This window comes from Sphaerodactylus townsendi, linkage group LG03 (assembly GCF_021028975.2).
Source record: "Sphaerodactylus townsendi isolate TG3544 linkage group LG03, MPM_Stown_v2.3, whole genome shotgun sequence".
In the NCBI taxonomy this organism is placed as follows: Eukaryota; Metazoa; Chordata; class Lepidosauria; order Squamata; family Sphaerodactylidae; genus Sphaerodactylus; species Sphaerodactylus townsendi.
Window position 1 is genome coordinate 24,922,196 of NC_059427.1, and position 12,749 is coordinate 24,934,944.

The window sequence follows — 12,749 nt, forward strand, 5'->3', positions numbered from 1 at the left end:
TTGCATTGAAATGCAAGGTGGTCGATGGTTTATAACCGTAGGCCTTTAGTGATTTCCATACAGAGATCTCCAAAAGTGTAATTCCAATTGAAGATCACTTTTATTTTCAAAGGGATTTTTGATGTAAAAACTAATTCTGCATGGCTCCAAAGGTTTTTCTAAATGCAACACTTCAATTGGCAATTAAAAGCTTATCTTGTCTTTTTGTATATCCTCTCCTTATGATAAGAAGCATTTTTATTAAGCTCTTTAACATGCGCTGGATTGACAAAACCTGTTACAAAAGATTTTTCCCCCCCAGTTTAGAGATGCACGTAATGACATTTGCATTCTCTTAGGTTCAAATGATTTATTCACAATTGTTTGAATTTAGTTATATGTGTGGAAAAGTTTAATTACCAGCTATCTTCTTGCTTGCAATATTACCCAGAGGGATGCACTTCTTTCTTAATTAAAAATATTTGAACTTAATAATAGAGAACTCTATTAAAACATGAATAAAACATTGCAAGTGTGCATGTCCTCAAAGTTTACTAAAGAGTTAGCAAATCAATTTCATTAAGAGTTGCTTGAGTATTTTACCAGTCATGTACATGGAACAATTAGCAGGGACTTCTTCACTCAAAATTCCTCCTCCAAAAGTCCTCTGACAATGAAACCCTCTGTGATAGGTAGTACCTGCAGTTCTTAGAAAGGAAGAAGTAGGAGGAAGGGGTTCTAGCAGCCTTGCGAACAGCAGTTTGCCTTGTCTCCAAATGAAAAAAAAGAGGGATGTTTTTACAGATTTTGTTTTCTTTTAAATTTTGATTTATTTCTTGCTGCTATTTAATGCTGCCGTTTTTACTGTTAAGGTGACTTTATATGGGTTTTGCTTTTCCCTTGGAACAAAAAGACAACACAAACAATACATTAAATATATCAGCAGTGCCATCCTTAGCCGAGTCACACCACCTATGTTTTTTCGTGAAGTAACATCCCCCTTTTAACTATCCTTTAATATTTCATATACATCTACAAGTACAACATAACCTTGAGACTTTTTCAAGTACCTTCTCCTTGAGTATTTTTAATTTAAATCTGTACAGAAATTGACACTGCATCTTGTCTTCTGGTTCTGGAACACGATGCAGCATGTAGGTTTGAGCACAACTAGTCCTGTGAATTAAATACCTTAGGAATTTCCTTGTTGCTCTACAGGCACATGGGACTTGTGAGAAGGGGGTCATGATGGATCAAGGACAGTATTGGCAATCACAATGCAGAATATTCCTTTGGGATACCATCCGTAAGAGATGATGGATCAGGAAATCACAAGGTAACCAAATTGTATGGTCCACACACAGAGGTGGGATCCAGCAGGTTCTCACAGGTTCCTGAGAGTAGGCTACTAATTATTTGTGTGTGCCGAGAAGGGATTACTAATTGGTGATTTTGCCATGTGATGTTTGCCTTAGTTACGCCCCTCCTCTCATCAATAGCGCGCAGAACTTGAAGCAGTCTAGCAGGAGGTGCACCGGTATGCATGGCAGCCTGCGCCTGCATGCATTTGTTTCCCACCCAAGGACTGGCGCAGCGGCTGCGTCCTTGCCACAGCCCCGCCCAGGAATGCTCCACCCCTGGAATGTCCGGCCACGCCCCATTGTGCCCCGCCCAGCCCCACTGGTGCTACGCCACAGTTTAAATCCCACCACCATGGGAACCTGTTACTAAAATTTTTGGATCCCACCACTGTCCACACAGCAAAACAACAACTGCCCCCAAAGCATCATAACAACATGACAGCTCAAAATGGCTACCCCTAGACTATTATCTATTCTATTCTACCCCCAAACTAGTCTCTATTCTAAGACTGTACACATTTTCTCCATATAGCAAACTCTTTAATGTACACTATAAAGAAAAAAAAATCTTAACTGTTAAGTATGGTTCAAGAGAGTCGCCTCATTTGCGGTGGACTAATCTGTTCTTAAATAATGAACTGTTGCTTTAATGAGAACGTAGCAGGGGTCGGGGAAGAGAAAAATCATGCAAGGGAGAACAGACATTTTGATGGTCATGAGTAAAGACCCCAAAATAGCCTGGGGATTTGGGACATGACACTGCCTTACTGTTAGCCTTCAATCATACCATTTGTTATTTTTCTGGATGGCTGCAACGACTCTCTGAAGTGTAGAGACTAATGATCTAAAGGTTTCGCCTAGAGACTACCATTGAAAGCCTGTCAATTTTCTTTCTCTGGCATTTCGGTGCTTCAAATTGAACCTGCCTTTGGTACTATACAGACTTCAAAAGTGTGTCTGCGGGATTATAATGAAACTTGCCCTCTTTCAGCTTGGATGTCTGAGTCACCACCATTCAGAACGAAGCTACAAATTCATAACACAGTTTTCAAAGAAATCCCTTCTAATGGGAATTCCATTAAATGGAAAAGTACAGCTAATTAAAAGGAAAAAAACTTAAGAGCAGCGATGCACTGTGCATGCCAGCACAACGCCCTCTGTACATGCTCGCTACAAGATGAAGCCCATTGTAGGCAAACTAGCAGGAGGACTGACATGAATGTAGGTTACTATTTTTTTTTAAAAAAAATCTGTCCTTTTTTCTCTCCTCTCCTTATCATATAGCATGTGAAAAAGAAAACACCCTTGTAAGCTGATAGACATTTTCCATCAAGTATGATGGGCGGTTGAGTGTGTTGTCCACTCTTCATAATATTCCAAAAATGAATACAGTGGAACCTCGGTTTTTGTTGGTAATCCGTCCGAAAAGAATCAATGAAAGCTGAAACCGATGAAAACCGAGGCAAGCTTTTCCATAGGAATCAATGTAAATCCAATTAATCCGTTCTAGGTACTCCAAAAAACATACCAAAAACACATTTTTGGTGAATAAACGTAATGTTTAATGCTGAAAACAGTAACAAACAATAACACTAGGACCAGCTTCAGAGCCAGTGGACCAATGTCGCACCAGAAAGCTGTCCAAAGAGGTCTGTTTCTGACGCCTCTTTAAGATTTGTCTGAAATGGGGCAAGACATTTGTCATTAAACAAGTTGCAGACACGGCCTGCAACAGCTTTGTCCGGGTGATTTTTCTCCACAAACCCCCTGTACCTTACTGCAAATCGATGAAAACCGAGGCAAATCGATGAAAACCGAGACAATTTTTTCGCTGAAAAAATCGATGAAAACTGAAACCGATGAAAACCGAGGGCAATGAAAACCAAGGTTCCACTGCATTCCGAAAATGAATAAATACAAACCATATTTAGCACTGCTGGCCACATAAGAAAAACCACCACGAGTAAGAACCTGTACTAATATTCATATATTCATCCTAAGCATGCACTGGATCAGAAGATCGTCTGGTCTAAACCTGCTGAAGCTCATCTCATATACATGGTCATACTAATTCCCAACCCACGCCCCAAACTGCATTACCGAAAGGTCACAGCAAAGCAAACAGAAGTGATTGGCTCAGGCAAGTGAACCAAGTCATGGACTGAAGAAGCCAGCAAATATCCTAACTAAACTACTAAGCTATTTAATGTGAAGGGGGGGAAAAAAACTCCTTCATGACCGAGGCTTGGCTCCTTAGCAGAGTGAATGGAGTCACACTAGGGGAAGGAAACTTCACTGCTTTTCCCCTCTCTCTGCAGCCTTCTTTACCTGTTGAAATTATGTTCCTGCAGGTGAGTGAGATTTATGGAGGAGAAGTCGATCTCTGGCTACCAATCTTGATCCTCTTTGATCTGAGATTGCAAATGCCTTAACAGACCAGGTGATCGGGAGCAACAGCCGCAGAAGGCCATTGCTTTCATATCCTGCATGTGAGCTCCCAAAGGCACCTGGTGGGCCACTGCGAGTAGCAGAGAGCTGGACTAGATGGACTCTGGTCTGATCCAGCTGGCATGTTCTTATGTTCTTATGAGTGGACACCCCATGAATAGTGTGGAGGTCATACAGGAGTCTGCAGTGGGCAGAGGAAGACTGGCAGAAATTTTTCTTCCCTACGCATTGCCAACAGAAATGCTGTTTAGTCGGCGGAACTACTGTTACACTAACACAGTTCAGGACAGGAAGAGGAGGAAAAGAAGAAGAGTTGGTTTTTATACCCCACTTTTCTCTCCTGTAAGGAGTCTTAAAGCGACCAGCAATTGACTTCCCCTACCCCACACTTTGTGAGGTAGGCAGAGTTGAGAGAGTTTGAAGAAAACTGTGAGCAGGGAAAACAAACCCAGTTCACTACACAACTGTCGGCTGCTCATGTGGGGAATCAAACTCGGTCCTCCAGATTAGGGTCTGCCACTCTTAATCACTATACCAAGCTGGACACAAGACCACAAATCAGATTGTAAGTATGAATGAAAAACCATTCACCCATAATACCCTTCTAAGTAACTATCCCCTTCTAATTGTCAGACCTTGGGTCCGAAAAAAAGACTTTAGATTTGTTCTAAAGTCTTTATTTCAATACGAAAGGACAACATGAAGCAAAGACGAATCTGAGGATTCCCACTCAAACCTTTTGCCTATATTTCACACAGTTCCCCTCCCTCCATAGCCAAATGGCTCCCATGTTTCTCAGTACAAAGCACTACAAGCCTGGGAACAGTTCACACTCCCTTCCAGATTAGATCAGGTCTTCCGGGATGCCAAGGCCATCTTGGGAAGGTGGGAGAGAGCACTGGACATCTGCAGTGTGCAAAGCAATAATAAACCATCCCCCTTTGTAATGTCTGCCCCCCAACAACTGACAGGTTCAGGCCTGACATAGTAGGCTACAACTCTGGTCAGGATGACGCTATAAGCCTCTTACAGCCTCCTGTTAATTTTCAACCTATTTATTTGCCAAGTGTTATTTATTAGCACTGCCCACATTCTTCTTCCATTGTCTCACTTTGACAGATGTCAAACTACAATCGGACACACTAAGCTTATTCAGCATTTTAAATGTTTTTATTGTGAATTGATTCTATATGTGCTTTGTATAATTTTATGTTGTGCACCGCCCTGAGCCCTTTGGGGGAGGGTGGTCTAGAAAGGGAAAATATAAAATAAATAAATAAACAACACCATTTGGATTATCTCAAACGTTCTAAATTTGCATCAGCCCTTGACAAATCTTGAAGTATGGGCTGACAAACTACAACACTTGAAAAACATACTTTCAAAAAATATTGTCTCTGTAATTTGAACCTTTGGCATTTTTTGTTTTAATAGCTTCAAACTCACTTCGGCAACTTTAACAACTCATTAATTTAAATTTAATTCCACCCCAGCCGTATGGGATTTACAATGCCTTTGGGACAACATACAGATTACACAGCTACCTGTTCTTGAACTACTGATGATCCCATCTTCTGTGGACCAGCCTTCCCTTTGTTTGATTGGCCATTACCCATCCTGTGGTCATACAGGCATACACAACCTGCTGTTTCTCAAACAAGATAATTTGATTAATATTCCATACACCCTGCCAAACACTTACGTGACTTTGCATTTCCCGATTTGAATTGTCACTTGGGATCTCTTTGAGGGACTTTCTACTTATGGAAGTTCTTAAAGGATAGCTTGAAATACCCGCATCATCAGATGTTCCTTTGAAGGGTTTAGATATGCTTCTACTTGGGCACAAGCAGAAAGCAGGGGAAAAACTTCTTTGACCATTATCTGCCTTTTCAGTCATCGCCACCACATTTTCTGGCTTTGGTGGTGAGTCTTTGTCACTGCTGTGCATGAAATACCCTTTATTTTTCCAATGTTCGGGGCTCACTGATGTCATTTTCAGTGGAATTTCTTTCGTAATGACTGGTTCTGATGACCTTGATATGAAGTGTCTTGTCTGAAGATCTGAAGCTTCTTGCACACCTTCACTGTAGCTATCATCCTACAAATTAGAGAAAGAATACAAAACAAAAGGTTACCTAATGGACCAACTCCCATCAAGGACGTAGGTAAGGGGGGGTTCCTCTGATTCAAACCCCCCATTCATGCCCGAAGCTCCGCCCCCGTTTGTGGGTTTTTAAAACATTTTTAGTGTTTTTTTTGTTTTTGGCCTGCAGGGGGCGCATTGTTTAGGCTAGCAGCACCAAACTTTCAGGGATTGTTTGGGGGACTCTTCTGATGACACTACCCAGGTTTGGTGAGGTTTGGTTCAGGGGGTCCAAAGTTATGGACTCCCAAAGGGGGTGCCCCCATCCTCCATTGTTTCCAATGGGAGCTAATAGAAGATGGGGGCAACATCTTTGAGGGTCCATAACCTTGGACACCCTGAACCAAACTTCACCAAACCTGGGAGGTATCATCAGGAGAGTCTCTTACTGATCCCACCCAGGTTTTGTTAAGTTTGGTCCATGGGGTCCAAAGCTATGAACTCCCAAATGGGGTGCCCCCTTCCTGCATTGTTTCCAATGGGAGCTAATAGAAGATGGGGGCTACACCTTTGAGGGTTCATGACTTTGGACCCCCTTAGCCAAACTTCACCAAACCTGGGAGGTATCATCCGGAGAGTCTCTTAATGATACCACCCATGTGTTGTGAAGTTTGGCTAAGGGGGTCCAAAGTTATGAACCCTGCTTTTATAAGTGCTAGGCCGGGGGTGGGGCTTGGGGAGGCGTGGCCATGCCCTAGGGGCGGGTGGGGGTGTGGCCCCGCCCCCAACCCCCCTAAAAATCTATACCTATGTCCCTGACTCCCACCCACCAGCACCGTGAGTTCTTCAGACTCCTTGGAAATGCTTAATGCAGGTTCACGTGTCTTTAAATTTTGTGTGCCTGATAGCAAACGTTCAAAGATTTTGAACATTTTCCTATCTGATAAGAGACACAGAGTTAATGGGCATCAAATGTGCCTGGTATCAAGGAGCGCATGTCACAGCAAGGACTGATTTACAATTTCATTTATTCTGGGACATAAACTCATTTCAGTGGCACTGAGTTTGGGATGAAAGATTTCCCCTGAATATGAAGCATTCTAAAAGAGAAGGACAGTGTCTTTTGGCAATTAGGAACTAATAATTAATTAGCAGGTAAGTCGCAAGAACAAAAGCACCGCAGCAACGAAGTTTATCCGTTTCCTGAGGCAATTTGATATTTCAGACTCCCAGGCAAGGATGGCATCACTTATCTTTATTTTTAATCTGAAAAGCAAACATCTGGGAACCAAAGGGGAAGTGATAACATTATTTATTGAAAGTTCTCTGTTGCTGTACATTTACATGGCACTTTACGAACAGATTAGCTGTAAATATAGATACATGAGGAGAAAAAAAATAAACATTACAGCTGGAAAATATATTGAGACGTTTTGAGTTGTATGGTTGTCTTTTGATCTCCTTTGATCATAAACAAATAAAAAAAATGTGACTGGAAAATGTTCCATTTCACACAACTCTTTCAGTAAAAGGTTGTGTCCCATCAGTTTTCCAGCCTCTCTATGGTTTAGCACAGTGATCTCTGCCATGGAACCAACTGATGTGTTTTGAAGTTGCTTGTTGAATAATTGGCCTCTGCATGGACAGGAAAAAAATAGCAGCTCTGGAGACTCCCTGCCAGACACACACACATTTTACACTGTTACACCAAGGCTTAAAGTGGGCCTACCACAGCTATGCCAGCACAGTCAAAAGGTCTGTGAGTAACTCCTGTTTCCAAAGCTCTGAGTAATATAGACTTAGTCACATATTTTGTTAGAGGAAAGTTACATCATCACTGTTGCTACCTGGTGCAGCTTGGATTTTTTTTCTCAAGCGTTGACACAATGTAGAGGATCCAGTCCATATGTGTCTCATATGTGACCTTACATCTTGGGACAAGCACAATTAAGGAAGAGGCCAGAGTTTGGACATTAGTAGTGGTGGGATTCGGCCTATTCGCACCATTTTGGTAGAATTAGTAGCTAATCCCACCACTGAGTCCAACCACCAGTTGTAATCCCACCGCTGAGTCCTACCACCGGAAGTTCGGAACCGGTTGTTAAATTATTTGAATTCCACCACTGGACATTAGTGTTTATTTACTGGCTAAGGCCCTTTCCGCACCGCAACAGTGCAGGGGTGCGTTCGCATGGACGGTCCCGGGAGGGCGGCGTGCGGCATCGCAGCCTTCGCACAGGCTGCGCCGTCGCTGAAAACCTACCTTGTCTCCTGCTTCCAGCTCATTGCAGAAGCCAGGGGACACGCCCCCGCACCCTGGAGCGACGGGTCTGGAATCGCAGGCCAGGGGGATGTGTCCCCTGGCCTCTGCGACAAGCTGGAAGCCAGGAGACAAGGTAGGCGTTCAGGAAGGGGGGGGGGGAAATGGAGCGGTTGGAAGCCGCTATTTCCAAAATACCTCGCTCCCTCGGAAACAACGGCTTTGCGCCGCTCAGGGGTTGTGAGGCCGCCGCCGCATGCGAACCCCTCCCCAGGGACGCTGTTTTTAGCGTCCCTGGGACGCTATATTCCGCCCGTGCGGAAACAGCCTTCGTCTGGTCTTTTTCCCTTGTTCTTTTAATATTATAGGACAGTTCTGCATTGCCATGGATGAGAGCCATAAGTTCTAAATTACAAACGATGGTCTTGCCCAACAGCTGGTTCTATCAATGGGCCATGATCATGCTGGGACTAGGTCATTCCTTCATGCACACTTGATGTGGAGTGTCAAAAAAATTTAAGCATGACAACTAAGTTATTCCACATTGCAAGTATAAAGCATCAGGTAATTCTGATGGCTTACATTGTACAAAGGAGCCTTTGGTAAAGTGCTTTTTCAAAAGCCTTTTGCAAGTCAAGTATATGAAGTCTACTGGATCACCTTTATCCACATACTTGTTAGCTGCCCAGGTGTCCCCAAAGGTGGGGTGAATAAGTAAAATTTGCTACCTATATTTAATATTGAAGATACAAAACTAACTGTGCTTTCTAGATATAACAAGGCTTAAGGAGTAAATATTTCATATGCAATCTTATTTCATTTTCATCACTGCATGAGTAAAGATAAACTTTCAGGAAATTATAAAATCGTAAGAACAGGACTGGTTCCAATCATTTTGGGAGCTAAAGCAGAAAATGCAAACAGAATCTCTCACACAAATTCTTAGCATTTGTCATCCTTGAATAGCCCCAAACTGCCATTTAAAGCAGCCACCTCACTATTTCAATAATGCACTTTCAAACTGCTTTCAGTGCTCTTTGAAGCTGTGCGGAATAGCAAAATCCACTTGCAAACAGTTGTGAAAGTGGTTTGAAAACGCATTATTTTGCGTGTGCGGAAGGGGCCTGGGGGATGATGCAGAACTTTAGCAAATGTTTAGAGTTAACATTTACTTACTAGAGTTCTTTGAGGGTGTAAACAGACATGTGGATAAGGGGGAACCAGTGGACATTGTCTACTTGGATTTCCAAAAGGCTTTTGACAAAGTTCCTCACCAGAGACTGTTGAGAAAACTGAGCAATGAAGGAATAAGAGGGGAAGTCCTCCTATGGATTAAAAACTGGTTGAGGAACAGGAAACAAAGGGTGGGTATAAATGGGAAGTTCTCACAATGGAGAGATGTAAGGAGTGGTGTCCCCGAAGGATCCGTTTTGGGACCAGTGCTCTTTAACTTATTCATAAATGACCTGGAAGTAGGGGTGGGTAGTGTGGTGGCTAAGTTTGCAGATGATACCAAATTATGTAGGGTGGTAAGAACCACAAAGGATTTCATGGAAGAGCTCCAAGTGGACCTTGATAAATTAGGTGAGTGGGCTAAGAAATGGCAATGCAGTTCAATGTAGCTAAATGTAAAGTGATGCACATAGGGGCAAAAAATCCAAACTTCACATACACGCTACAGGGGTCAGTGCTATCAGTCACAGACCAGGAAAGGGATTTGGGCGTCTTAGTTGATAGTTCCATGGGAATGTCAACTCAATGCATGGCAGCTGTGAAAAAGGCAAACTCTATGCTGGGAATCATTAGGAAAGGAGTTGATAATAAAACTGCAAGGATTGTCATGCCCTTATATAAAGCAGTGGTGCGACCGCACTTGGAGTACTGTGTTCAGTTCTGGTCGCCACATCTCAAAAAGGATATCGAAGAGATAGAAAAAGTGCAGAGAAGGGCAACGAGGATGATTGAGGGATTGGAGCACCTTCCTTATGAGGAGAGGCTGCAGCGTTTGGGACTCTTTAGTTTGGAGAGGAGGCGGCTAAGGGGGGATATGATTGAAGTCTATAGAATTATGCATGGGGTAGAAAATGTTGACAGAGAGAAATTTTTCTCTCTTCTCACAATACTAGAACCAGGGGGCATTCATTGAAAATGCTGGGGGGAAGAATTAGGACTAATAAAAGGAAACACTTCTTCACGCAACGTGTGATTGGTGTTTGGAATATGCTGCCACAGGAGGTGGTGATGGCCACTAACCTGGATAGCTTTAAAAAGGGCTTGGACAGATTTATGGAGGAGAAGTTAATTTATGGCTACCAATCTTGATCCTCCTTGATCTCAGATTGCAAATGCCTTAGCAGACCAGGTGCTCAGGAGCAGCAGCAGCAGCAGCAGGCCATTGCTTTCACATCCTGCATGTGAGCTCCCAAAGGCACCTGGTGGGCCACTGCGAGTAGCAGAATGCTGGACTAGATGGACTCTGGTCTGATCCAGCAGGCTAGTTCTTATGTTCTTATGTTCTTAACCCCCTTCCTTGAAAACAATGGAAAAGTGTGCAGTCCTGAGTTACTTGTTAAAGGCAATATTTTCAAAATAGTAAAAACATTTAACAGAACTACTAAACAGTTGTAATCATCAATGTTGCGGTGAACAAAAAGGGCACTCATTTATTTAGATTAATAAATAAATAACCTAATAATTCTCAGACTCTGGCACATACGTAGTGTGAGCAGTGGTGGGATTCAGCCGGTTCGCACCACTTCGGCAGAACCGGTTGTTAAAATGGTGCTCGTAAACAACCAGTTGTTAAATTATTTGAATCCCACCACTGAGTGTGAGGGATTTCCACAACTGGCAAGGGGAGAAACCTCAGTGCATGCTGAGAATGTACCAGTTGTATTATCTGGCCTTTAAAATGCCACATAGATCTTAACATTATATCAGAGGACAGAGAAGAATACATATTACTGAGGAGGGAAAGCTTAGAAATTTAGTATTTTATTGATTTAAAAAGTTCATTTCAAACACACACCCCCCTCCATCTTTCCATACTAGAATTTAAAAACCTCTGACTCTGTCCCTCTCTACGTGACCTTCCATGACGCATTCATCATGGAAAATAGCGTTTCTTCATTCCTCTCAGTAATTATTTCATTCAGTTCCACATCCGTATTATCCGTCGACACACAACTTTGACTTACTGCACAGCTTCAAATGGTATGTTGTGAATTAATACTAATATAATTAGACCAATATACATTGGCAGATTGCTAAAAATATTTTAACACCACATTGAAACCGACCTCTACCCTACATCTTCGCGCTGCACAGTAACGCATATTTCAATTTCTACATAACTTTGGTGTTTCAATTTTCCCCCCCCCAACTACTCAATCATGCAACAGGGCCAAGAACTTCAATATAATATGTCTGATTAACTGTAGCATGGCATATGTACACTGAAGAGACTGATTTCCCCAAGGAGACGGCTCCTCTATTGCTGTACCACATTCCTTGAAAGAGCATGCAGATGGATATTTGGACAATAATTTGCGAGTACAGAAAACGGATGGCTCTTGCCGAGTTGTAATTTTAAAAAGATCATTCTTGAGAGGTAGCTATCTTGGAGCAGATGGGACTTAGCCCTTTTGTATCCAGATCTTTAATGTTGAGATGCCAGAGTTAACCTGCTTTGTAAAGAGAATGTGGCCTTATTCATTTCAATGTGAATGAGAAGAGGGCATGGATAACTCTCTAGACTAGGCAGCCCCATGAGCTTAAGTCCTAGAGATTTTAATTACATTTATGCAGCAACTACAGCCGAGCAGTGCAGTGAAAATGCAGACAGTATCAAACAAATAGCTCTACTATCAAAAGGGCCATATCTGGCTCCTTTGAATTTGAGGATGGGGAACAAGTCAGCCAAAAAAAGTTGTCCTGATTGCTCAAAACTGGCAAGCGAAGCCTCAACTAAAGTTTTTATACAGATCAAACTGTATCACCCAATCCTCTCTGACTTCCTGACTTAAAGAGGAGTTGTTGTCTCCCTTTACCTCTGGCCACAGTTGGGCGACAATGCTGAATCACCACTCCCTTTCTCACCCAAATGTCCTTAAGGTCACCAATTCAAGATCTCCCGCAGGACTGAGTCCTAATAAAAACAAACATTGGAGATGGGTTGTCACTGCCACTAAGGGCGTTTCCCCACGCACCCTGATCCCCCAGGCGCGCGCCTGGGCGTCCCCACAACCCCACGCTTTGCGCGGGGGTCATCAAAAGGTGGTGTTAAGAAGAGCGCCTGGGATGCCGCGCGCTGAGGGGGCGCGACAGCGGCAGCGTCGGGGCGGCTGCGCTGTTGCCGCCCCTGTCGTGGGGAGTGCCGGGGGACCCCGCACTACTCTCCTCAAGTAGCGCGGGGCTTAAGGTAAGTGGGTCAAGGCCCTAACTCACTAATGGGACAGAATAATCCATTACACTGTTTGGTCCCAGAAGCAACTTGTCCTTGGTGCTAGACGAGAAGTTTACATTCATGCTACTCTAATGATGAGCTACCATTATAGGCACACGGATCACTGTGGCATTGTGTGAAGTTGTTGCAGAAAACAGCAAGTTAAAACCA

General features: G+C 43.1%; 1 protein-coding gene across 1 annotated transcript in view; it reads right to left on the bottom strand.

The window, feature by feature from the left end:
* Positions 1–12,749, bottom strand: part of CFAP20DC (CFAP20 domain containing) — a 195,279-nt gene that overhangs the window by 74,544 nt on the left and 107,986 nt on the right. Inside the window, exon 11 of the mRNA XM_048487317.1 lies at positions 5,491–5,889. Within this exon, the coding sequence (XP_048343274.1) occupies positions 5,491–5,889 (399 nt within the window). The remainder of the gene's footprint in view (positions 1–5,490; positions 5,890–12,749) is intronic.